Below are 27,140 nucleotides of genomic sequence, written 5' to 3' on the forward strand. Positions count from 1 at the left end.
GTCAAAACAAACCAAAAAAACAAAAAGCCCACCCCCCAAAAAAACAGACAGCTGCAGCTGAAACTTAAAACCATGAAGATCGAGTACAACAACCAGTTCTAGAGTCATTACACTTGAAAATACTGCTAGTTTATAAATCACTGAAGAGTTTAACACCACAACACATTAAACATCTGATGTTGTATTAACCTTCCAGATCTCTCAGGTTTTCTGACTCTGGTTTTGCACTGAATCTCCAGAACCAGAACCAAACATGGAGAAGCAGCCTTGAGCTGCTATTCATGAATATTCTAGAAGCTATAAAATGTATTAGAAAATAATCAATTATTTGTACTTAAATAGTCAAAAGGACATGAAGGTCATTGCTTCTTTAGGATACTGTATCTACTACATGCAGGACCTTTTAATATTTAACAAACACCAAAAACACCAGGTTGGGTTTTAAGTATGTTTATCAACGGTAGAAAACATCATCTGACAATGTTTTTATTGGCAAACTTTTAATAAATGAATAGTGAATGTTTTACAATCCAAAACATGACTTCTAACTACAACATCTGTTTAAAAATATGTTACAGTTGTACTGAAAGAAGCTTAAAGGTGTTAAAAACTGAAACAAAGAAACAGCAGCAGAAAAGTCTTCCAGAAGTTAAATTGTAGTTTTCACTTCTTCAGCAACTTGGTGGGACGTTCCACATCCACATCATTTACCTAAAGAAAGAAAAGACAAGCAGATCATCTTCTTCTTTAAAGAACACATTTAAAAAAAATTATTTTTACACTTTGTTTGGTCTCTTTAAAAAAACTGAGGCCAGACAAAACATCTTTACTGAACTGATAAAGAAGCTTGGGTTCAGCTCAGAAATAAAATTGGACAAAAACTTTTGTCCAATTTAAAGATCATCGCATATTTTTAGGTTCAAATTCTGTAAAAACAAAAACTCTTATGAAGCACCTTTTGCTGTCCAATTATTAATCTGTTAACCAAAGAATCAATCACCAGATCAGTCCAGCAGAAAGGCCTGAGCTTTTCACATGTTGATGTTGGAAGGATTAGTTTTACTGCAGATGCTTCCTTTGTTACAAATGAAGGAATGCTGTTGTTGTGTTTTAGCCAATAAAATTACCAGAATAAATCGATTAGTAAAACAACGTTTAGTTCCAGCCCTTCTGTGTTGGTTTCACAGTGATGCCGTCCCGTGTACCTTTGTGTTTCCTGCGGTGTGTGCCAGGCGACGCCCCCCCAGCAGGTCCAGATGAACTTTCACCCCTCTGTGCGGCGTAAATTACAGTGACTCTGCTGCCGTCGATCTCACAGTCTTCCATGCCATCTTTGGCAGCTTTACAGTTTTCCTCACTGTCAAATTCCACAAATCCAAACCTGGAGGAAAAATAGTAAAAAGCAGAGTAATCAGGAAAAGATGTTTTTGTTTTTTTTTAATAAAAAGCTAACACGATCCACTGATAAAACCACGCGATACCAACCGTTTTGAAGTTCCGGTCTTCTTATCAACGGCGACTCTTGCACTGATGGCTCCGTCGAAAGCGCTTTGAAGAGTTTCTGCGGTCGTCATCTCAGCCAGGCCGGCAACAAACAGGGTTTTCTGCAGACCTAAACACAAAACCGCTCACTTACACGCTTCTGGAGAGCATGGCACATTCAACTGATGAATAAATCTTAAAGTACCTTCAGCTTTCACAGGCTTCACACCAATGCGACCCCTTTCAACTTTGACCTTCTGGTTGCAGAGCTTGACGGTTTTGGCCCCCTGCAGCGCTTTTTCAGCATGGGCCACAGTTGCAAACTCGACAAAGGCAAACCTGCAGAGAGTCACAAATGCTTGGTGAGGGTCCTGAAGGGAATCCGTCCCATAGAGTGGATTGAGCGTCGGGTTACCGTTTTACTTCATCTTTCCCTGCAGTGACTCCTGGCCGTGTGAGAATCCTCACACTAACAGCTTTTTTAAAGGCGGATTTCAGGTGGATTTCTTTTGCTTTTTCAGGCAAACGAGTTACGAATAAGATGTTATTTGGAGGAGCTGCAGCTGTTGGAATTAAGAGGATCTCTTTAATCATTTTTGAAAATGTCAGGCAGCTAACAGACTTTATTTGATGATGAGGTCTTCTTACCCTTCGTTTTTTTACCGCTGGCTTTGGATTTGTCAGCCTCTCTTTGTTGTACACGATCTATGATCAGGTTCCGGCCTTTAATCTGAGCTTTTTGTTTTTTCTTCAGCATTTCCACAGCGATGGCTTTGTTTTTAAACTCCACAAAGGCAATGCTGTTGGAAAAAAATGTAAATTAGATGAGAAATCTGTGACAAAACATCAATAAAAAGATGATGCCTTTTCCCCCCTCATTATCTGCCTTTTCACTGACCATATAACTACATAATTTGATATTTCTAAATTAGATTAGCTTAATAGAAACACTAATTAAAAAATAATCTTGTTTTCTTAATAAAAGGTTTTGGTGATAGAATTAAGTGGGGGGTTGTTGCTGGATCAAAACTGTTTTATTTCACAAAACTGTAATGGAAATATTTTTTCGCATCACATGATCAACAACCGGATGTTACTACTGGTGGAAACCATGAAGAAGACGACGACAGGAAGTGGTTGGTGGATGATGGTGCACAAAGTGGTTCATCACATGGGATTTTAACTGTTTCTTATTTAATGGGAACAACGCGATTGTGAAGTTGTTTGTCCAACATTAGCAAGATATTGACATAGTTTTGCACACATTTGTAATGGAAATGCAGCTACTGTCTGAAGGTAAATCAGATCAAAAACCTGTCTGAGAATTAGAATTACAAAAATGATATCTATTTGATAAATGCCACAATAATGACAGAAAGAAGTAGTCAAAGATTTATTCATCAATATCTTTGAAATCAGATGTTTACACACATTTCCTCTGTATTTGGTCATATTCACATTGAACTGAAAGCCTAAAAAAAACATCATGCAACTAAAAAACACATTGCACATGAAGTTCTACGATGGAGGGCAGTCCATAAGATATTCAGCCATGAAATGTTCAGTTTGAGATGTTCAGCCATTAAAACATTTGCACTTCTGCTTTAATGTTCTTTTATTCCATTGATCTTGATTTGTTTTTCAGTTTCAGCACTTCTTTGCAGTGAGTTACCTGCAGGGCTAGGCTTTTATCAGACTGTTTTGACTTATTGTTGTATTGATACATTTGAATTAAAGATGTTAAGAGACAAAAACTGTATTATAGGAAGTGTTTCTTTTCTATTTTCACCAGTTTTTGTTCCACGACAGTGTCAATAAATATTAATGTAGTTATTGTGAGAAGTTTAGTGATATAAATCACACTTAGTTAAGTAGGTTCTGAAACAGACTGTTTTAAATAGCATTTTTTCTTTTCCAAGAACAATATTTGTGTTTGTGGCGTTATGAATGCTGTCATGCAGGCACAGCCATACAGCTACCTAAAAAAGAAAGAACTAATTTTTCATCATTTTTATTATCACAACTGTATTCTATTATTGTGACGTTTAGTAAATAGAAATAATCTAACCGACCTAAAACAAAAGAAGTTCTTCTAATTTAACTTTGAGAGAGGTAGTAAAAAAAAAAGGATGCATGTGTCTTTTTATCTAAACACAGAATAAAAATACATAATGATGAAACATAAAGTCCATATTGTCCCCCCTTAGTTACCCGTCTTGTACAATTCAACCTTTTGGTTTCAACTGTAGCAGGGAGAAACCGTAAAAAGTCCAAACTCTCACCCATGAGTCGGACTTTTGGCTCCTCCAGGAAAGCGAACAGAGATGGCTTTGTGGAAAACCTTTCGGATGTCTTCTTCGGTTGCGTCGTACGGGATGTTCTTCAGAAACAAACACCGCTTGTCTTTCACTGACAAAACAAAACATCAAATGCTCAATCATTTACATGTACAAATCTGTTTACAACCAGAAGACCAGGGAAGAGATGACAAGTTTTCCCCGTTTCATGCTGGAGGATCATGACCGGGTTCCAAAAGAAGAAACAGGAGCAGAAGTTCCATCAACTGACCTCAAATTAAACTCAAAAAGTTACAATCTGTGAATAAATATGGCTTTTGTATCATTTTCCATCAGGCTGCTTTTTATTTTTCATTCACTTTGTTCAATGTTTTTTCACATTTAATGCCTTAAAAACAAACAAAAAAAACACTTTAGGTTGAAAAACATCTGTAGTGCCACTTCCAGCATTACAAATTAATCAAACACCACTGTTACGCACATTTTTGATTAACAATATTTTTATATGAATATTGTTTTATTAATGTAAAAAGCTTTGAATTTGAAATATGACTGCAACTCTAAAAGCAGAGTCTGTTTCTATTCACAGAACTGATGGAGGAAGAGGGATGGAGAAGTTTGTGACGGTGAAAAGAAAAATGGCGGAGATGCCAGAGACAACTAATGCAGGGAACAAGTAACCCCTGGGTTTCCTGGGAGTGAAAAATGTTACGTAATGTTAATGTCTTCTGATAAACTAAAATACAAGTGATATTGTTTCAGATTTTTCAGAAAAAAATGCTAAAAGTTATATATAATTTTTTTAGTTTAAAACAAAAAACTTTTCAATGTTACCAGGTTTAGTCTAAAAGCCTGGTAACACTTCAAGTGTTACCAGGCCCTTTTTTTTTTGTGCTCTTTTCTCTTCTGAGAATCACACAAACTGAATAGTTTTGCTTAAATGTTGCTAACTGAATTAAAACAGTTTCCAATTTCAATTTATCAAAACCTGCAACAACTTGGCATTTACATTGTTGCAGCTCGTTTTATTAAGCTGTTTTGAGAAACTGTTGACTGCATGCAGAATGCTGGTGCCACTGGTTTGTACAGAAAAATAATTAAATATTATCAGGTTGTCAATAGTATTTTAACTAAAAAATATATTTTCTCTGGGCGTGAGGTTCAGTGTTCTTAGAATAGATTCTGATATCACTTCTACAGGTCAGTACATACTGTGGACTACAGACTGTTAGTCAATTTTTCTGTGGAACAGAACTCCAAATTTCTCCTTAGTGAATATCTAAAATATTCAAAGAAAATGCAGCTTGGAAAGCTGAAATATTTATACTACTATTATGCTACTTGACACAGCATTGGCTGGCGTTTGCAAATAGGCAGTTCTAAATGTTTTAGAGGGCGTCTTGAGCTGGAGACACTCACCCCCTTGAATATCTGGGGTCCACTTTACAACTTTACCTTTCTTATCCACAGGTGGCGCTTTCGACTTGCCCTGGTCATTGCTTTTAACTTTGGCTTTTGCCATCTTCATGGGCTTATCCAGGATTTCTTCTCCATTCAGAGCCAAAGCTTTCTTCAGGTCCATATCTGAGGCCATATCTACAAACGCATGCCTCCTACAGGTACAGAAAGTTGTTTTATTAACTGTTTCATGCATCAGCAGCTATAAAACAAAAAAAACTCAGCCGTCAACATTTAAACAAACTCACTTGGAATGTCCCAAGCGGATGTCCTGAAACAGCAGACTTTGCGTCATGAAGCACTTTGCCAGAGAGCTTCTGATTTCCTCTGATGTTTTGGTAAAGTTCAGGTTGCCAACATAGAGACAAAGACCTGCAACGAAGGAAAACGTGTGAAGCACCGTTCACTGAAAGAAGCTGGCGTTTGGGCGTCCACCACAGAATGAGTTCATACCGTCGGTCGGTTTGGTTTTCTTTGACGGGGAAGAATCGGAGGCAGCGTCTGCTTTCCGTTTTCTATTTACTGTAAGACACAAATTCAGACAATCAGCAACCAACACATTAAAGAGAGCTTTATTCTCCAATGACAGCTGTAAAGAGAAACAGTCTCAGCCTAAGAAATAAAATGCATCTTTAGAAAAATAAACAAACTATTAACCACATTCATTCATTACTGAGCTACGATTCCTCTAATTATTTCACTATTCTAAACCCCCAGTAACAAGAATCAAACAATTTCACATGGACTGATCTTAAGCTCAGAACTGAAATCATTCACTAGAAACTAAATTCATCCCACACAAGCGCTGCTACGTTTTACTGACAGCAACAGTCTTCAGGGAGAACCCTGTTACTGACAGAAGAAATTCAATGCTAGCTCTCTTGAAGTACCTGTGAAGAGTTTTTAAAATGAAATTACACAAAGCACAGAAGCTATTTAAAGTGTAAGAAACCCCCTTGTGAAAGGAAAACCCCATCCCCAGGCAAATTTGGAATAATTCCACCAAAGTGGGAGGAACCAAGAGACACTGTGCGGGCGTGGCTGAGTGTGGAGATGAGGTCGAGATGAGGTCTAGTGCATTGTTGCCAACTTAATGATTTTTTAGCAACTTTTTCTTAAAGGCTACTAGCGACAAATCTTTAGGCTCTTTTCTGCTATTAGAAACTTTCTCTCTAAAATGTGAAGCACCCATCACTGCCGTAAGCCCCTCCTAATTCCTATTGTTATGCTTGTGTCATTGAGTCAAAGCCTAGAAAGTGCATCATGGAAGATGCTCCAGTGTGTTATTATATCATTTCCTGTTGAGAAACCAGCAGGTCAAACTTTTACTATAACCAGACATTTTTAAATCAGTCACAAACTTCTGATCAGTAAAACTGAACCAGAATTAAGAGCTCACAGTATCACCATAGAAACAACCCTTACCAGCACCTGTCCTCTTTGTTTTGTCTTCTTCTCCTTCTGCATCCTTCTTCTCCCAAGACACCGTTACTGTGGGGACATTTCTTTTTACCTCAATGTCCACCTGAAGATCTTAAAAGAAAAAGAGGAAAAGAACTTTGCATTAATTATTGGACTTGTCAAAAAGCTGCTGTAAAGTAGGCGTTTCACTAAAACTCTTGCCATTTTGTTCTTAATCAACTTATTTGTATTTAAATAAATGAACCCTATGCTATTTGTCCTTATTAATAAAGCTATTATTATTCTTGATAATGTGTCCAGATTGAATTGTGTGTATTGTGACAAACATATCTCAGATCCGGCTTGTAATACCTCTCAGAGTTGCACGTTATGAGTCACAGTACCTTGTTCGTCTCCACTCTCCTCCTGTCGCATCTCCACTTCTGTGTTCTCTTCTGGCTGCCAATCTGGTACAATGAAATGATTTTATTACTATCATGCAAATGAAAAGACTTGAGTATACTTCATATGAAGCATTAAGATAAAATTACCTACCATTATTGTGTGTGTTCTCTTCCTTTGTGTTGTGGTTTTGGCTTTTTTTATGTCTCTTATTCTAAGAAAAGAACCAAACAAAAAAAACAAGAAAGTTATGGGTCTGCATTGCTGGCTGTTTGTCAGTCAAATCGGGTTTTATAAATGTGCATGCTGATGTCTTTAAATCTAACATTTGAAAGCGGTAAGTTCACTCACCAAGAGCATTAAAAAAATTGGATGCTTTTTTAAGTTTTTGATGGATTTCCAGACCGGTGATGGGAATGTTCATGACTTGATTTACAAAGGCTAAGAAAATTATTTTTGCCATCTTCTGAACTTGGAGGTGGGTAGACTTTTGACACTGCACTCCAAACTATCAGATAATCCTTCATCTTTCCTACAAACTGGACCGTATTAAAATTTTGGGTAAGTTTTCAACACTTAAAAAAGGCCATCCCTCCAGAGATCAATGTTAGGAACCTGCACATATTTTCCAGCTTAACAGCACAGGCTCCACTGTTTTCTCCTGTTCACAATTATCAGGTCTTTCATTTGTAACTTAACTGTATCTGTTTTCTAAGTTTTGGATTAATGTCCAACTCCTTTTTTTTTTTTTTTTGCTGCTTCCTCAGAAAAATGTATTTCCCTGTTGGATTTCTTCAACATCTCCTGGATCCCACAAAACAATAGTCTCCTTTTGTTTCAGAGTTTGAAAAATGAGGATGCTAAAAAGCTTCACAAAAGTATTTATTTTATGTATGCATAAATCTGGAGAAATAAGGCATGTCACCAACAGAGATCTGTATGACAATTTGTTCCAAGTTTTCTAATATTTTGCTAACACGTTTAATATACTTCCACCTATATCGTAGTCTCAGAAAGTGACTAAAAAACGTACAGGTCTATAAGTAACAGAATGGTAGTAATAATAGAGTTAATAGAGTTATCGTCACTAAAAAATACATTTAACTTGTTACGAAATTCTAATATCTAAAATAGTTATTTCACGCAGACGTTCCATGTTTTTTTAGCTAAGATGCTAAATAACAAGCTAACTTGTTAGCTTGACGGTTTACTTACAACAGTTAACTTACGTTGTCTACAAACGCCGTCAGCAGCAGTTAATATGAACATAAATACCATTCTTACTTGTTTCTTTGCCATGTTATGCTCCAACAGAAGGTGTAGACAGAAAAACACACGTGTGGGTCAGATGCAACTTAAGCGTATGCTACACACTGCGCATGTGTCATACTAATCTACGGATGCCGGCAGGGACAGCGCGGTGCTGTACCGGTGCGTATGCGAAAACTACAAATGAACAGTTTGTGAATTCCTCCTTTAATGACAACCGTCGACGTTGTAAATTCTACCTATGTAGCATATAATGGTTTATAATAGTCTCATTTTAAACTAATAATCATTTAAATATCTATTTCTAACAGTTAGCCATGTAGCTTTAGCTTGAATCTAATAGTCTCCCTATTTATTCACCACCCAGTCTGTAGAGACTATGCGGATACGTAATCGTGTTAGCTTTTCTCACAGATTTCCAGGATGTCGGTACGTTATAAGCCATATTGTAGCTTTGTTTGCCCGGAAATGTAATCTACCGCCCTATGTTTGTTTCTGAGCAGGTTGGACAGGAACTGGACGTCCAAAGAAACCAAAGTTCAGGGTTCGAGTTACAGTCTGATCAAGTCTCACCATCTGCACAGGCTCAAAACAGAGCCGGTGTGAGCTGACCATGGAGGACCCGGGATTCCTCTGAGAAACACTCGATACACCTAATTAGGGTTTTCTTTTTGTAAACTCATCTGACGTTTACAATGATGGGCAGTCGGAGAAACGGCTTAACGAAGGAAAGCTTTATCCTGTCGGTGGACGTCGGCACAACGTCAATCAGATGTCATGTGTACGACAAGGAGGCGAGGATCCGAGGATTATGCACCAGCAAGGTATTATATTTACATCTAATAGATTCTTCAGTTTTTACCCGCTATCTTCATGGGGTTGTAAACTTTTAAATGGGATTGTATGTGGTACAGTAACAGAAAGTACTACATAATAACAAACAGATGTTTGTCCATTCTTCATTGCAAAATAGCTCAAGCTCTGTCAGATTGGATGGAGAGCATCTGGATCTAGACTTTGATTGGGCCGTTCTAACACATAGATATACTGTGATCTAAACCTTTTCACTCTAGCTTTGGCTGGGTTGTTGCTAGGGCTGGACAGAAAAGCAATATCACGACAGACACTTGATCAAGATATGACAGAATTCAGATCCAGAACTGATGGATCTGAACTCAGGGCCAGAACCGCTTAGCATTCTGGGGGATGTAGGCAGAGGAAATCCTTTAGTCCCTCAACCTCTCAGGGCTAAGCAAGCATAGTTGGTGGTATGAACTAACTGACATGTTTCTTAGTTACCTAGCAACAAGTTGTTGAGTTGCACCGCTTTGTGTTGCTTTATTATTTAGCACACTAACAAAATGCCCTGCAAATGTAGAAATGTAGAAAGGTTATGAAGTATTTTAAGTGTTTAGCAGATCTTTGCATAAACCTGTTTCTCTGCCACATTTAAAGTCAGATTATTCCCTGTGATTGTTCCAGGTTGTCCCGTTGTACCCAGAGGTGGGACACGTGGAGATGGACCCAGATGCATTGTGGGAAGGCTTTATCACTGTGGTCAAAGGAGCAGTGCAAGGTACAGCTGCACGACGTCCTGTTATCAAATCCATCTGGAGCTGTGTCAGGGCAGCAATGCCAACAGGATTCAAGCAGCTTCAACTGTTCCAGTATTACGCTGATATTTTGCTGCGCTCCTGTTACAGATGCAGGAGTCCAGATGTGCCAGATGGAGGCCCTCGGCATCTCCACTCAGAGAGCAACCTTCACCACCTGGGACAGGTCAGAGAAATGAAACAGCCTGACAGTTTGTCATTCATTGAGAAACTGGAAAGTGAGCAAGAGCGCTTCTGGTTTGACTTTTCTGTAATTCCTCTTCTCTCTCGTTGTGTTTGAACTTCAACAGGAGGACGGGGGTTCCTTTTCACAACTTCATCAGCTGGCAGGACCAGAGAGCTGCAGACCTGGTGAAGTCTTGGAACAGGTCCTGCATCATGAAGGTGGGTCTCCATCCATCCATCCATCCATCCATCCATCCATCCATCCATCCATCCATCCATCCATCCAGACAGACAGACAGACAGACAGACAGACAGACAGAGAGAGAGACAGAGAGAGAGAGAGAGAGAGAGAGAGAGAGAGAGAGAGAGAGAGGCAGGTCCATCACAGGGCTCCTTGACATCTCTACCTCTTATATATCTTTAATAAACATCACATAAGAAAGTATATTTTCATTATTTATGTAATCATATAGGGATTTGAATGTTTAAATATTTTAAGTTAATTTTTTAAAATGAGATTTTCCAAGAAGCTCTTAGACTTGTACTATTTAAAGAAGTATAAATAAATCTTCTTTTCTTTGTTAAGAAAAGATGATCTCTGGAATAAACTGATTTATTGACAAGCAATCACAAAAATTAAAATAGTTTAGCGCAATAATTTCTGTGATGCAATAAAACCTATTAAAAAAATGACTATTTTTAAAATGACTGTTTTTATGGCCATTAAAAATACTTGATAACTATTTTTAGTCATGAAGTAGGTAAATAAATCACCCGCTTTATCTATATACATTAGATTGATTTGTTTAGACGATAATACAGTGTTTGTCAATAACACAAAGTTTTTCACAATGCAATTCCAGGCTCCAAAGTTCTGAAGTTCAAAGTACCTTAAACTTTATAGAGCAATATTTACATGTTGCATTAATCTAATTGGCTTGTTTATTAATTAATCCATATGGATTGAGATTTTAATCTAAAGACATAAATAGAAATGTGTCTCTTAACTGAAGAAAAAAGTTAGCATGCCTCGTACCATACCAGCTGGTGTTAGCTGAATTGAATTAAGAAGCTTCACTTCCACCTCCTCGTCTTTTCTGGAATGCTTTGCTTTTTCCTCTGTTCTGGGGTCCAAATGAGGATCAGCCATGATTCCAGAAGTCCTTGTCTTTGTTTACGTTGTTCCTGGTTAACATTATTCTGGCCTTCTTACAGAACAAAGGTTTCCTTCCTGCACAGCGTCCTTGATAGTTAAACTAGTGTATCTCTCTGATTGTACAAGTATCCACCGTCATATCAACAGTAGCAGCAGCTACTGGGGAGGGAGTGAAACTGTCGAGGGGTGGAAGGGGGCTGGGGCTGGATTACTACCGACGACATATTCGCATTTGTAGATAGATTTTTACCCAGAATGCAAATGGAAAAAAACCGTGAGCGAAACGGTGACTGGTACTGACTAATATAGACCCTTTTCACAGTGACGTCAGACAATGACCGCCATAACTCAAACCTGGGTATCTTTACTTCAGGTGTGATTTTGCCTTGGGAACCAAGCTGAAAAATTCCCGCATTCTCATAATCTTAAGGATATAATAAAAGGTAAGTTTAATAATAACAGCATTTAAGTGTTAGATAGCTGTTATTAATTATTGTAAAATCACCATTCTCTAACTGTGTATAAAATAAACAGCCTCCGATCGGAGAGTAAACCACCTAGCAGCAGCTTTAGCCACATTTAGGAAAAAATATACTCTCTTGTCAGCGCTGTAACGTTTAGAGGTTCACTTTCTGTATTTTATAAAACAGTGTTTACGTGTTAGCTAACCGTTATTAGTCATTGTCAATTTACCATTCTCCAACCAGCCTCCGATCATGAGTAAACCAGCTAGCAGCAGCTTTAGCCACAGTTAGGAAACATATACACCGCCGCCTATCAGTGATGTAACGTTTAGAGGTTCATTTTCTGTATTAATGGAAAATAAAGGACATAAAAATAACTTTAATCTGATTACTGGATTTGAAATACGAGCTCGTTAGATTATTCGTTACCGGAAAAAGTGGTCCGATTAGAGGAAGGCATTACAAAGCAGCGGCGGCACCGGACACCTCTGCTTATAACAAACAAACCCCTATTTTATGGGATGAGTGGCAACTCCAGTCTATAATTTAAGAATCTGATCAAGATTAGAGCCTAAAACGTTATAGTTCAAAAACAGTAAAAAGTTCTGGTTAAGGAACAGTTATGTCACGTACTTAGCTAGCTAACAAAATTCACTAATGCTAAGCTAACGGTTACGCAAAACAAAAATACCTACCTTCATAGTCAAACAGGTATTGTTCGGTGAAGAATTTCTAGCCTTTGTCTAATTTAGATTTTGTTGTCAGAGAAAATTGGTTTGCAAATCGTGATCTATCTTCAAATCTTATTTCAGGCAAATGTTTTAGAGACTGTGTAAACTCCATGCTCCGGTGTTCTGTCTGATCAACATATGCTGTCAGATATATATATATATATATATATATATATATATATATATATATATATATATATATATAAATATCTAAATCTCTCTTTCTATATATATGTCTCTATATATCTATATATAGATATATATGTGTCCATTTTACATATATATATATATGAAATAGACAACTTTATCGTTACTTACTATGTACACCGGAACTAAGGATACACAGCTTCGAGCCAAAACGGAGGTTGTGTGACGTCATGTGAAAAGGGTCTATTGAGGGAAACTAAGTTTCATATCTGCTCAAGATCTGCTGGTGGTTGAAGAAAAATCCACATATATATGAAAAAAAACACTGAATGCTCTCTGGTCTTGCTCAGGGGGCCGGACCAAATGAGGAGGCGAGCCGGTGGGCTGTAGCTTGGAGACTTCCTTTAGGATCTTGCTGACTGCTTTCAGGGTGACGAATCAGACCTGGGAATGTTTTCTGCTTATAAACCGTTTTCCCAGACATTGGAATTGTTAAGTGTAATTATTTTAGATCTCTTTAAATCCCTTACTCAAAATGCTGAGTAACTGTGTTCTCATCATGTCCACCCATTGTGATACACCAGTAAGTGATTGATAGGGTGGGGGCTCATGTTTGTCATTTGGAGCAGCAGCCTGAAGGGGGCGTAGAAATGGGCATTTCATCAACAAGTTCTGCAGGTTAAGCAGCCATTTTTAACTCTGTTTCCATCCAACAGCCTAAGTATTGTACTGACTGCAGAGTGGAAACCAGGCCTGAAACGATTCATCTCATTTCAGGCCCATTTATTGAGATATGAATCGACTATTGAGATAATTGGCAACTAATTTAGTAATTGATTAATCGTTAAAGGGAATATGCAAGTAAAACAAAAAAAAAAGCCAATTGTTAAAAGAACAACAAATTCAGGGCAGTAATTAAGCAAACATTTTACAAAAATGTACATTTTGCATTTAAAAATGCTAATAATAAAACGTCTTTGTCTGTAATGTGTTCTAACCAGATCTCCTTAAGTATCATAGTTTTATTATTGTTCTGTTTAGCAGATTTTGCTATACAATTATCATTTGGTTAATCAAAAACAGTACAGTGGGTACATCATGGAACTAAACTAGCAGCTACCCGCCACTGATTGGCTGATAGCAATTTGACTTTGACTTGGGTTTTAGATAAGCATGACTGAGCTGGAGCTGAACACGATGACCACTCATTCACTCTCTTTTTATCTTTATTTTTATTCCTCAATACTCTCAGATAATCCACGGCGCAATGAAGGTGGCCTACTTCCTGACGCGGGACAAGCGGTCACTCGCAGCGAGCCTCATCGTCTTTTCCACTCAGCACGTCACCTTTCGCCTCGTATGGGTCTTGGCCCACTACAAGCAGGTGTGTGGATGACCCGGCTGGTGAACACAACAGGAAGTTTAAATGAAGCTCTGCTGATGTGTTTCTGTTTTCTGCCAAGCTGGATAAAGTAAAACCCACAAGCATGTATTAAAACGATATGTCTCCAGAGGGTTTGAGCTCTAATGCTGCAAAGGTTTTAGATCTCTTACAAATTGTGTTCTGTTTTTTTTTTGTTTGTTTGGTAATTTTTTAAAAATTAAGTGGGGGAAAAAAAACAAACATTAACATGAAGGCTAACCTGAGTTAATGTAGAATGCAGTTTGATCTGGTCCTTTGCAAAAAAGAATTCCTCCTCCTTTACTTTATCACAATATTTAGCCCAAATTTTTTTTTAAATTGTCCAAAATCAGAATTGGCAGGTCAGGGTGTTTGAAAATTATCCAGGGATCACCCAGGAAACTACAATCGGTGCAACTCTAATTTTTTTTAGAAGGTGCTTCATCATTCACTAGCTTTATATTTAAAATAAAATGTTATTAACAGTTAAACATGGTGGTGGTTGTGTGATGGTCTGGGCTTGACTTTCCAGCTTTAGGACCAGAACGACTTGTCATAACTGATGGAAACGTGAATTCTGCTGTCTAGCAGGAAATCCCAAAAGTTTGAGGACTTGAGGTCAAGCTGGGTAATACAGCAGGACAGTGACATAAGCACCTCGGCCATTTTAGCCTGAATTGCTCCAAAACACAAAGTGAAGGCCTGGTTGCTGACTGTTCATGCTCAAACGTCCCCACTGGGCTGAATTCAAACAATCCTGCTAAGAAAAGGAGACCAAGACTCCCACTGAGACGTAAAGGACTGCCTGTCTGGTCCTAACAGGGCTAAGGCTGGTTTGGGTTACTTTGTTTCTTTTTACTATTAATAAATGAAATCACCACTTAAGAACTGTTTTTGTATTAACTGATTATATTTCACTTATACTAGAATTTGTTTAGCCATCTGAAACAACACTTTCACTGCACTACAGTTTTTAATGAGAGCAGCATAAAGACATGATCTCAGTGTGGCTCATTTTCCAAACCAACCTCCACACCGGGTCAATAATCCCAGCAGGAACAGACTGTACTCCTCCTCCTCCTCCTCTTCCTCATCATGTCGTCTTCTTTTTCCAGGTCCATCAAGCGATCGAAGAAGGCAACTGCTGCTTTGGAACCATAGACACCTGGCTCCTGTTCAAACTCACCAAAGGTCGGTGGCAGTCAGTCAGTCAGTCAGTCACTCAGTCAGTCAGTCAGTCAGTCAGTCGGTCGCTGCTGCTCAGCCTGTCCCACGTAGACACAGAGAGCATTTGTAGAAATGTGTGATCCAAACCTGCCAGTTTGACTCCATGGACTTTCTAACAGGATATTAAGGTGCAGACAGGGCGCTCTTTGTCTCGCACATTTCTCTTGCATCGCTGATTGCTTGCAATTTCTGAGGAATGTTTCTACCCTCTGCAGGAGGGGAAGTGGAAAACAAACGATTAGGACTTTTTTTTTCCAGACAGTTCCTTCACATATTGCTGCCTAATCTGTTTCAGGTCGCGTCCACGCCACAGACTACTCCAACGCCAGTTCAACGGGGATTTTTGACTCCTACCAGGTGTGGTACATCATGTTGCTGCTTCCTTTGTGCTCAGCATGGTGGGGTTACTATAGGTTTTTTTTTACCTCTCTGTCATGTGTTGTTTCACAGATGTGCTGGAGTCAGTTTCTCTGCTCTCTCGTCTCTCTGCCCCTCTCAATATTCCCCCAAGTAGAAAATACAGGGTAAGTTAAAACTTCACTACAAGTCACGACGTTTCAGCTTCTGGTCAGTAGAAGTTTTTACCGCTGGAAGAACAGAGAGACATTAAAAACAAGATGAACATCGATCTGAACTGTGTGGCCGACTTCTGGTTTTTGTAAAGCTTTTCTCTCCTGGAGGTGTGGGGCTGCTGATCAGGCTTGGAATTTATTCCCAGCTTGAATCTGGCAGAAAATCTGTGGGAGGATCTAAAGATTAGGGTGATGGGAAGGAGGCCTGCCAACGTCACAGCTCATCACCAAAATCCCCATGGGAACAGCTACTCAGCAATTAGAAGAAGGCTTCGATCGGTGTAATGCTAATCAAGATGTTTCCACTGATTATTGAAAGAAGTATAAATCATCAACATGACATTTAAAAAGAAAATGCACATAAAAACTGTTTTTTATTGTTTCTATTGATTGGCGCTTCTCCATTGTTTTGCTACGGTTTATTTACAGACTTCTAAAATCAATTTCAAAGCTAAAACTGCTGGAGGTATGACTACATTTAGACTTAAAGGGGCAGTATAGTGTGTTTTCAAGGCACATATTGACATTTTACAGCAGGGGTCCCCAAACTTTTTCCTGCGAGGGCCACATAGGTGTTCCTTTCTCTGGTCGGGGGCCGGTCTTAGTTTTTGGAGAAAGAAACCTTAGAAAATTCTTGTCGACGGGGGGGAGGGCTGTTCTGTCTTTGAAACTGTCGAAGGAGGGGGGGGGGGGCGACGACACATTCGCGCTTTTAGATAGATTTTTACCCAGAATGCAAATGAAAAAAACCGTGAGTGAAACGGTGAGTGGGACTGACTAGTATATATTCCATTGAGGGAAAGTTAGTTTTACATCTGCTCAAGCCCCCTGGTGGTTGAAGAAAAATCCACATATAAACCGGAAAATACAATATATGAAAAAAAAAACACTGAATGCCCTCTGGTATGAGGAGGTGGGCCGGATCCAGCATTGTTCAGGGGGCCGGACCGGATCCGGCCCGCGGGCCGTAGTTTGGGGACCCCTGTTTTACAGCATAATCAAGTAACTATGTTACCTTCAGTTATTATAAAATGCTATATATATATATATATATACATATCAAATATGACTAAAAATAAATTTTGCTTCCTGATTTCACACCTTAAAATCTCCACCTTCAGGAAGTCATCACAGCATGGCTCTATTAACCCCTTAACATTTTTACCAGAGTTGCACTGGCAGGTAGCTTGTATAATGAGCTACCAGTTCTACCAGGTATTTGCTAATTGCTGCTGGCTAGTCTGAAGGAGCAGAGCTGGTTAGGGCTACTCTGTGAGGCGGAAGCTTGGACACTGCAGCTCAAAAGAGACAATTTTGCATAACACTGCCCCTTTAACTGTGTGGGAAACTTAATTTTTTTTACTAGGTTGTAGGTGGATTTGATTTAGATTTTTGTCTTTTTAAAGATAATGACTTACTAATATCTGTGTATTAATAACATAACCTCCTTTCACACTGGTAAACCAGTGAGGTGGAAACATTAACAGGTAGTTGGACAGGCTTGTGTGGTGTGGTGGGGGGTGAAGGGTCTAATAATAATTTCACCATGTTTTTATGATGAAGCGTATTGTACATTATGCCATGTTCCTGGTCCGGTTCCTGCATTAGAACAGATTGCTGATGGATGAGACGAAAGCAGGAGATAATGTGTTGTCTCTGGTTTCTGTTTTCATGATCCATCAGCCATAAGTTCGGCTCCACAGATCCGTCCATCCTCGGAGTGTCCGTTCCCATCATGTCAGTGGTAAGTGAACGTTCCTGGCATCACAAACCAGCAGCAGCATGAATATGATAAACAGCCACAATAAAACTGTCTCATTTGTTCCTCCGTATCTCAGTTACTGTGTTGTTAAAATGCAAAAAAAAAAAGTACTTGGTCAAATTTTCACTCAGGCAAAGTTTAATTAGACATTCAAAGCCCATTTTATAGGTGATAGTGACCTCATCTCCTGCTTTTCTGTGTCTAATTGCTCCATTTAAATTACAGAGTGATGTTTTTTTGTACATCCTCGCTTCCTGAGCACTGACCACTCTTCGCTGCTCTTATATCAGCAATGTTTTTGTATCAAGAAGAAACAGAAACACTGGGTGAAATGTATCATCTATAGAAAGACAACATAAAGTCGTAGGTAACAGTGGCCCCCTCCAGGAAGGTTTCACAGCCAAGTAGAAACGCCAGGCTAACAGTGTAAAGTGCTTTATTTGTTGGCTCCATCCATCCATCCATCCATCCATCCATCCATCCATCCATCCATCCATCCATCCACCAATTTTTTAGTGGTGTTGGGAGGGGTGCCAGTGCCTACCTCTAGGGAGACATTTTGGGCGAGAGGCGGGGTCACCCTGAACAGGTCGCCAGTCTGTTGCAGGGCATTATTGGCTGCAACTAACAATTATTTTAGTAATCGATTATTTTATAAAAAATTTTTTGACTATCAATCAATGAAGTAGATAAAGAAATCGGCACATCCTGCTGCTGATTTTTCATTTGTCCTCTTAAGACAATATAGAAAATACATTAAAAAAGACCAATAAAGTTATACTCCTTTTTTAAAATAAGATAAACATTTAATAGCGTGGAATACAATAACAACTTTCCTTTAATAAATCAGGTAAAGCTACAACTACGCCATGTGAGTTCTGGGTAGAACAGATTTACAGACAAAGATGATTTTTATCCAAAATGCAAAGTGTATATATAGTGTATATATATTTTGTACAGTTCTTTCGTCAATTGTCTTTTACTTCAATACTTCAATGAACGATTAATCAGTTACTAAATTTGTTAATGATTAGTTAATGATTAATCACGATTAATCGTTTCAGCCCTACTTAAACATCAGACACATTCTAAGTTTGGTCAAAACAGTCGTGAAGTCCCGTTGATGGGATGGCAGTCTTGGCGTTTTTCGTTCCTGCTCCATAAACTCGCTCTGCCCTCCGGTGGCAGATGGCGGACCAGCAGGCGGCCATGTTTGGAGAGTGCTGCTTCGATGTGGGCGACGTGAAAATCACGATGGGAACCGGCACCTTCATGGACATCAACACTGGGAGCAAACCACACACGTCTGTGGCAGGTAGAGGAGCAGCACATGTTTTATTTTTTTTTTTTGTTTTGTTTTGTTGTTTTTTTTTTGTTTTGTTTTTTTTATTTTCATCCAGATTTTAATCCTGCTGGATTATTCCAACCTGTCTACTGCAGGTCTGTATCCGCTGGTGGGGTGGAAGATCGGCTCAGACGTCGTTTACCTGGCAGAGGGCAATGCAGCAGACACGGGCACTGCCATCAAATGGGCCCAAGAACTTGGTGAGGACTGAAATGGGTCGCTTATTGTAGAAATGTTTTGTATTTTTTCTTTAAAAATCCAATAATTATTCCTCTTCACGTCTAAAATGACATTGCAGAACTTTTCTCAGACGTCAGAGAGACCAGCGACATGGCTTACAGTGTCAGCGACTCGGATGGAGTATGCTTCGTCCCTTCCTTCAGCGGCCTGCAGGTAAATGCACTCATTTATTTGTTGCTAACATATGACGTATTATATTTTTATGCACACGCCTATCTCCATCTCTAATAAAAGCACATGCGTTGTGGTAATGGTTTTCATCTGGTTTCTATGACGGTGTATTAGGGCCATAGTAGGTAGAAAAAAAAATGAGAGAGTAGTAAATTAATCAGAAATTTTGTGATTTAAGCTCATAAATTTTCAAGAAAAAGAACTCTGAAATTGTGTAAAATTTCTTACTTTTTTTTCCAGAAAATTTCTGATATTGTTTTTCTGGCAAATTTTCAAACTCAGAAATTTCCAAGTTTTTTTTTCTAGACAATTTTTTTGATCACAAAATTTCTGAGATTTCTAGCAAATTTGCAACTTTTCAAGCTCAAATATTTCCTTTTTTTTTTTTTTTTTTTTTTAATTTTCTTGAGATTTTTAGGAGAAATTTACTCCTCCTTTTCTTTTTTTCTGCCTACAATGGCCCTAATATGCCGCCATAGGTTTTGCATTGTCTCTCTGTAACATGCTTTTCTTTTTTCCCCTCTGCCCTCCATTTTGAACTGGCAGTTGTAAGTGTTTTCTGCTGGATGTTGATATTTTAGTTCTGATTAGAAAATGTCTCCCCTCCCCTCGTTGTCCAGGCGAATGTTGCCTAGTGACATGGCCGGCGTTCCTGCATGTTTTTAGTTTGTGTTCCTCCTCCAACACAAATCAAATGGCTGAATGACTGTGTCAACATTTCCAGGAAAAATAATAACCAAGTAGTTTTAAGTGTTCTCCATTCATTTTGTGCTTTATGTTTGAACTGCTGTATTGTATTGAGTGGAGTGATTACACAACAGTCAACTTCAGTGATTATAGAAAACAAGAACTGAGTGCTTCCCAGAAGTTTAGTTTCTGCCATCCACCTGAAAAGGTTAGGTGTTTGTACCACTGGCAGGGATTCAGCGCTTCCACCACCATGCTTGGGTGTTGATTCAAATTTGATTTGATCAAATCAAATCAAACCAGACTTGATTTGATTTCAGGCATGAATAAAAATAATCAAATACAAGACAAGAACGCAAAGCAAATTGTCCAAAAAGGAGTTGGTAGACATAGAAAACTTGTTGTCTTCACCCTCTTTTTTTCTTGACAATATACAGCAATAGTTTGTAACATATTATTTAAATATTTGATACGGTATGCATCAGTTTCTACCAAAACACTTCATATCTCAGCTCCACACTTCTGTCCCACCTGGATTTCTATATAATGACACCAATCAGTCCTCTCTCACAGCAGAGCTAAAGAGGACAATATATAAGATCGGTTTCTCATGTAAGTAACGTCCGATCGCCCAAAATGAAGGAAATCAGAGCTGATGTATCGATGAATTTCTCCAACCATATTTTGGTCAGTGTAGCCTAATAGCTTCTGTTTCCAGCTCCTTCCATTTAAAGCCAAGCTTGAACCTCCATGGTTCTGGATTGTCGCTGAACATCCAAAATTATTTCCTTTCATCTCAGGTTGACCTTTTCAAATGGTGACATAGACTAATAACTTGTACTTGCATCTGATTGATGAAGTTGGATGGTGCTGCTGTTTAGAAACAGCTCTAGAGGATTTTTCCCAATTTAAGCCAAAAATTCTCCTCCTTAGATTCTCCGTGACGTCGTTGTACTCTCCCGTTGTTTAGAGTGTTTACAATGCTGAGATCTGTCATCAAGTCAGTTACTTTGGTGACAGACCAACAGAAATGACCAGCTACAGTCCATCGTGGCTTTGTTCCACTGGTCTCCCAGTTTTTAGTTTATTGAAGTTGTGGTTTGTTTTTTCCTTCCACCCTGGAGAATTAATCAGAAATGCATGAAGAGACGACTGACTTGGATAGGTGGCTCGTCTTTAACCTCTGTGTGTGTCCTATTAAAGGCTCCTCTGAATGACCCCAGAGCGTGTGCTTCCCTGATGGGCCTCAAACCTTCCACGACTAAAAGCCATTTGGTCCGAGCCATTCTGGAGTCGGTCGCCTTCAGGTGATTGGCTTTAGGCAGGCTTCAAACAAATCAGCATGTACTTGTTTGAACTTGTCTCCGCCTCCTTCATGCTTACTGGTTTATCTTTCTCCTCAGAAACAAGCAGCTGTATGAGACGATGCTCAGAGAGACCCGCATCCCCATCACAAAGATCAGGTGAGGTTAACGGTCCAGTCTTACATGTGGAACCTGGATTGTATCCAGCAAGCTGGGTGTGTCAGCCTGAGCTTCACTGGACTCTGCTCCAGCTAATGCAGGCGTGTCGATAATACATTATCTGGATAGATGCTCCTCTGACATAGTTACAGTGAAATGATTTGAGCGATAGCTGAGCACTCTGCTCCTCTCTGCCTCAGGGTGGACGGAGGCGTTTCCTCCAACAACTTTGTCCTGCAGCTGACTGCAGACCTGTTCGGCAGAAAGGTGATCCGGCCCCAACACCGGGAGATGTCGTCCCTGGGGGCCGCTTTTGTTGCTGGACTCGGAGTGGGTAGGCAAACACACTCATTTAAAACATAATGCCAGATTGCAAAAGCATTCAGACCTGTAGCCATTAATTCTTATTTTGGAGGGATTTGATGTGACAGACCAAGACAAAATAGTGTATGACGGAAAAGTGGAAAAAAATTATGCATGATTTTTTTTTTTTTCCCCCACATTTCTGTTGGCTTTACTTTCTATTCAGCCCTGAGAGTCAGTACTATTACCTTGTTTCCATTGAGAGGTACATCAGGAGACGGTGCGGTGGGGTATTCTACGGTGCGGTGGGGTATTCTACGGTCCGGCGTATTCAGGAGAGCCAGTTAGACTCTCCCTGCGAGTTAAACCCAAATGCCTAACTTGATGTCATACTAGTGACTAACGTGACACAAGCAGTGGCACTTTTCTGTCCCCAAATCAACGGACTGTGTTGTGTGACAAGTATGGTACGTCCTACTGTACCATTGCTTACAACTGAAAGGGGCCCAAGAATGGTGTGGTACAGGTCGGTTGTTTGGGTTGATTTTTACAATGGAATCAGAGCGTACCGTGCCGTAATGTCTCATGGAAATGAGGCATAAGTACTTCCACCTTCGGTTTCCATAACAGCTGAGAGTCTTTGGGGTTTGTCTCCACCAGCTTCCCACATCTGGATACTGGAATTTCTGACCTTTGTCTTTGTGGATGGAGATTGGATATGAACAGGAAACCTTTTCAAAGATTCTCTAATGGATTTAGGTCTGGACTTTGACTGAGCCTTTTAAAAACCTGAATGTCTTTTGATCTAAACCATTCCATTGTAGCTCTAGTTGTATGATCAGGATGGTTGAACCTCCACAGCCTCCCCTGACAGGATTTCCTCCAGGATTGCCTTGGATTTATTGATCTCTACATCAACTCAAGCCAGCTTTCCTGTCCCTGCCGAAGAAAAGCATCCCCACAGCATCATGCTTCTACTATTATGTACCAATGTGGAGATGATGTTTTCACAGTGATGCTTACAGCGATTTGCTTGCCGCCCCAAAAAGTTCAATTTTGCTCTCGTTTCATCTGCTTGTTTGCTTTGGCTAAATGCACACAGGACTTCCAGATGTGTTCTTTCAACAGTAGGTTTCTTCTTCTTCTTAAAAAAGACCAGGTTTGTGGAGCGCTCTAGTCGTCCAGTCAACAGATTCTCCCACTTGGCATCGAATTGTGATTGATGGACAGGACTAAGATGGATATCCATCTTGGGATTTTTGCTGTACATTTCAGTGCCAGATAATGGATTGAACGGAGCTCTGTGACATCTTCAAACTGTGGCATATCATTCTAGATCCTAAATCTGCTTTAAACCTCTCCAACATCCTCTGTGACCTCCCTGCTGTGTTCCCCCAGTCTTCTTGAAGCTGTTTGTTTGCTAATGTTCTCTAACAAACTTCTGAGGCCTTCGCTGAAAAGCTGCATTTATAATATGGGCTCTGTTTGCTAGTTGGGTGAATTTTTAAGGTATTAGACTTTATTTAGGAAGTTGGTCTGTCACATATTCCTGTTTTTGCTGTCTGTATTGGGGGGTTTTTATATTTCTGCATTAAATAAACAATCCCAGGAGTCTAAGATTTGGTAGGAATGTTCTTCTACCTAAATGGAGGACATAAAAAGCCACTTTGTCGAGCAGTCACTTTAATTATCCTTTTTTTTCAATGTTCATACTCTAAATATATTGTAACTCATGACAAGTGTTCATTTGAAAGCTCCTGATCAAAAGTCCTGTTTTTATTTTGCTGACTAGGGGCACAAAAGCAGAAATGAGTCCTGCTATTTTCTTATGTTCTATTCACTTCATTATGTAATGAGATTATTGCAGATTAAGTGGATGACTAGTTTTAAGACATGCTATCTGCTTCTCTGTAGGTTTCTGGATGACCCGTGAAGAGCTGAAGAAGCTGCAGAGCGCTGATAAGGTGTTCCTGCCTAAAGGTGCTGCCGGCCGCGGTCAGGAATACAACCCCGTCCTCCAGAGCTGGGAGAGAGCCCTGAGGCGCTCCATGAACTGGTACAAGCCCTGACTGTGGGACGCACCAACAGGAAGGGTCTGGACCAGAACCAATGGAAACGACACATCAGCTGCTGAGTATGCGTGAAACACAGAGCTAACCTCCATCAGCTGTGCCTTCAAATGAATATAACTGTTTATCTGTGTGAATCATGGTCCACATAATTTAAAGACACGGTACTTAAAGCTGCAGCAGGTGGAGACCTGGTGGAAGGTGTATAATGGACCACAAGTTACTTGAAAATGAAAATCTTCTGAGCTTTCCAGGGAAGTCAGAACTGATCTAAGGCCCTGTTCAGTCCAGGCACTAACAACCAAACCGGGGATCAGATCATGAAGCTAAGCATGAACCTCAGCTATTAGCTTAACTCTCCTAGTACAGACCAGAATCTTTTGGCTTTTCATTTAGAGCTTTGACTTGCTGAAAGCAGCCATAGCAAATTCCAGTTTCTCTTTGAGAACTAAAAAAAAAAGAAGCTAACCGAATAGTGCTTTTCTCTCATTTCTTTATCACTAGCAATCAGATATTGATTATATCAACACTGTGTGTGAGGGCTGCTGTAAAACAGGGTTTTAGTCATTTAAAGCAGACATTCTTGAAGTCAATGTTTTAAACCATCTTGAATCTGTGTTTAACATCTCATTGGAAAGGAAAGTAGCTAACTTTGAATCTTCTGTCCTCAGTAACCGAGGACTATTGTTAGACCCGGAAACATTTAAATATGTGAATGGAAGCAGACCAGATATTTGAATTTCTGACCATCAAACTATAAAAATCATCAGATTCTGGTCGCCTGCTGATTTCTCGGTACATCTTCAATCTTATCTGCATTGTAGTCTGAACACAAACACTTAGCTAATGGTCCACTCCTGACTCGGGATATTAGCTCCTCATTGGATTCTTTTTTAAGAAAACTCTAATAAAACTAAATTAATGAGTAATTTATGTATCTAGCTGGAGGTAGATTTTTAGGCAAAAAAAATTCTACTGTAAGACAAATACAGTACAAGCAGCAGGTTGCTGAGATCTGTTTTGGTTCATCATAATGAGTCATATTTCAGTAAGAGTCAAATGGTCCAAACGTATACAAGATCAAAAATAAGTATAAAATAAGCTGAAATAAACCTTCAGGAGATAATATATACATATTTTAATTTATATCAAGTCAAAGATAACTGCGTTTATATAGAATATCTAAACCACAGTTGGCTAAAGTACTTTATATACAAAATGATTGGCAATGAAACAACTAAAATTTCATTGTCACAACAAACACATTGATATCAAATAATTGTGTTTTAAGCAGAAAGTTTGTCAGTTATTTCTCCAGATTGAAGCACTTTTCTGACAGTTTATTTTATAATTCATATAAATATTTAGATCTGAGAAAAAAATACTATGTAATCATTTAATTGCATTGGTGCAAAACAGTGGTTAGAGATGACAAAAACTTCAGTCCTGCACAGAGTCTTGATGATCAAGGTATAAACTTTTTGTATGTACGGGTTGTTATTTTTGTGAGGTGAGTGTAAAAAAAACCCCACATAAACCTCCAATGTGTTCATGATTATTTTATAGTTCAGGTTTTTAAGGATTTCATAGAAACATGAGACCAGCTGATGTTCTGCTTGTCGCCATGGATTCTGTACAGATTTCTTGTGTTCTGACTTTTCTTTGCCACACTTTCATGATCTAGAGATTATCAACAAATTCTATTTTCAAAGATAATTTGAGTAAATAAGAAATCCAGCTTTAAAATGAGAATTTCATTTATTCTCCTTAGAAATTTTCAGTCAGAGTGCAGAGTTCATGGAAATTTCCTTTTTTATCATTATTATTATTTATATTAGCAAAAACAGAAGAATTTTTTATTTTTTTTTTATAGCAAACTGGAAACTGAGATCAGATCATTTAGGAAGCGTTTTTAAGTGAATCTTACTGCCAAGTCTGAACCGGGACCATAAAGAACCATCAGCATGAAGAAGTTCCTGCTCCACTATTTCTTCTCAACAGTGCCATTTATTCAGAAGATGACTTTATTCATTCTAGTCTAAATTGGATTTCACTTCTCAGTCTCTTTGTCTCATTAATGAAATAACAAAACCCGATGCTATGACGCTAACGACTGGCTTATCAGCTTTTAATTCATGAGTGCTCCATAGCAACAACTGAGTGCCAAATGTTTAATCCTGGGACACGAGCCAGAATCCATTCAGATTCAAGCACAAACTTCAGTTCATTTTGAATTAAAAGAAAATTGACCTGACTTCTTGATGTTTCAGAACCAGTGTTTTTTTTCTTATGAAGCTGCATTTTGGTGATTTAACATGAAATGTTTGCATAGTCATTTTAAAAAGATGAGGACCTGATTTTAAAAAATACTTGTTTCCTTTGGGAAATTTGGAGCAACTTCATTTTAAACCCTTTGTGAATCTTTGTATATAATGTTATAATTATAATGGTGTTAAATCCTGACTCACTGTTAAAATGTGATTATTCCTCTGAACCTGTAAAAGCCACTGTACTCAGTATTTAAGAGCGTTTGTACGACATAATGTTTATAAAGACAGGATCGGGGATAGAAGAAATGATTGAACTGGCAGAAAAAAGAAACATTCCAATACTTTTCTGCTTATTATTGTAGATTTTTTTTTTCCATGTTGATGTCGTATGATCAGTGTGAACTCTGATGACATTCTTCTGACATGATTGTTCTGTAACTGAGAACTCTAAACCTCTTTCTTCACCCCTGACCTGCTGGGTGGTGTTTGGATTTTACATAATTTTCTGAAATATGTCTAGTAAACAGTATTCATGTCTCTCAAACTTTTTTGGTGTTACAACCTCAAACTTTTGTAAACTTTTTAGTAGCCTTTTATGCAATTGCCCAACACAATCCAATGAAGATGAAGGGTTGATGCATTGTTTTTAACACATGTCACAAATAAATCTGAAAAGTATGGTGTTGGGAATCAAAACTTGCATCAATGTTTGGCTTATGTAGTTATTAATAACTATGATGAATAACTTATTATTAATGAAATTATTAATACAGTTAGAGTTTCTTTACTTGAGTTGGGGCTCCATTCAGAATCTGGAACCATAAGTCAAATTTTGCCAGCCTCATGTGCAGGAATGAATTTAAAACTACCATAGAGAAGAAACGTCACACAAGCAATAAATTCCAACATGCTTATTTTTGATTAAGTCTGGAAATTTAAGAAAACAATTTTCCAGATAAATTATCCCATAACCTATTTCTCATATATATATATATATATATATATATATATATATATATATACACACACACACAGATGTGTGTG

General features: G+C 38.7%; 2 protein-coding genes across 3 annotated transcripts; one reads left to right on the forward strand and one right to left on the reverse strand.

The window, feature by feature from the left end:
- Positions 1 to 434: 434 nt before the first annotated feature.
- LOC106929934 (nucleolin-like) lies at positions 435 to 8,455 on the reverse strand. Of its 2 annotated transcripts, none has more exons than XM_015007201.2 (14): positions 8,325 to 8,455; positions 7,194 to 7,254; positions 7,043 to 7,105; positions 6,663 to 6,770; positions 5,691 to 5,759; positions 5,486 to 5,609; positions 5,235 to 5,392; positions 3,765 to 3,891; positions 2,131 to 2,282; positions 1,898 to 2,045; positions 1,688 to 1,821; positions 1,486 to 1,612; positions 1,206 to 1,381; positions 435 to 711 (listed from the first exon to the last, which is right to left on the reverse strand). In XM_015007201.2, exons 1-14 carry the CDS (start codon positions 8,337 to 8,339, stop codon positions 704 to 706), a joined length of 1,470 nt encoding a protein of 489 aa, XP_014862687.1. In that variant the 5' UTR covers positions 8,340 to 8,455; the 3' UTR covers positions 435 to 703. The 2 variants fall into 2 exon arrangements, with proteins under 2 accessions (XP_014862687.1, XP_087870574.1); XM_088014448.1 differs by lacking the exon at positions 8,325 to 8,455 and adding an exon at positions 7,392 to 7,415.
- On the forward strand, positions 8,439 to 26,792 carry gk5 (glycerol kinase 5). The gene is made up of 17 exons (XM_015007155.2): positions 8,439 to 8,471; positions 8,813 to 9,133; positions 9,792 to 9,885; positions 10,013 to 10,088; positions 10,213 to 10,306; positions 13,838 to 13,969; positions 15,103 to 15,178; positions 15,510 to 15,571; positions 15,665 to 15,738; positions 17,470 to 17,530; positions 18,737 to 18,863; positions 18,989 to 19,093; positions 19,192 to 19,286; positions 21,195 to 21,298; positions 21,395 to 21,454; positions 21,655 to 21,788; positions 23,672 to 26,792. The coding sequence occupies exons 2-17, from the start codon at positions 9,005 to 9,007 to the stop codon at positions 23,824 to 23,826; spliced, it is 1,578 nt and encodes a 525-aa protein (XP_014862641.1). The 5' UTR covers positions 8,439 to 8,471; positions 8,813 to 9,004; the 3' UTR covers positions 23,827 to 26,792.
- The last annotated feature ends 348 nt before the right edge of the window (positions 26,793 to 27,140 follow it).

The sequence above is a fragment of the Poecilia mexicana genome, unplaced genomic scaffold (genome assembly GCF_051168715.1).
Source record: "Poecilia mexicana isolate PSO_F unplaced genomic scaffold, ASM5116871v1 scaffold_17, whole genome shotgun sequence".
Classification (NCBI taxonomy): Eukaryota; Metazoa; Chordata; class Actinopteri; order Cyprinodontiformes; family Poeciliidae; genus Poecilia; species Poecilia mexicana.

What these genes read in the sequence shown, in the direction of transcription:
- LOC106929934 (XM_015007201.2), bottom strand. An exon ending in AACAAAGAGGACAGGTGCTG is followed by an intron (nt 5,760 to 6,662) that starts GTAAGGGTTGTT and finishes TGTGTCTTACAG; the next exon opens with TAAATAGAAAACGGAAAGCA. An exon ending in GAAAACCAAACCGACCGACG is followed by an intron (nt 5,610 to 5,690) that starts GTATGAACTCAT and finishes CCTTCGTTGCAG; the next exon opens with GTCTTTGTCTCTATGTTGGC.
- gk5 (XM_015007155.2), top strand. Translation starts at nt 9,005, where the DNA reads ATGATGGGCAGTCGGAGAAACGGCTTAACGAAGGAAAGCTTTATCCTG. An exon ending in ACCTTCACCACCTGGGACAG is followed by an intron (nt 10,089 to 10,212) that starts GTCAGAGAAATG and finishes GAACTTCAACAG; the next exon opens with GAGGACGGGGGTTCCTTTTC. An exon ending in TCTTGGCCCACTACAAGCAG is followed by an intron (nt 13,970 to 15,102) that starts GTGTGTGGATGA and finishes TTCTTTTTCCAG; the next exon opens with GTCCATCAAGCGATCGAAGA.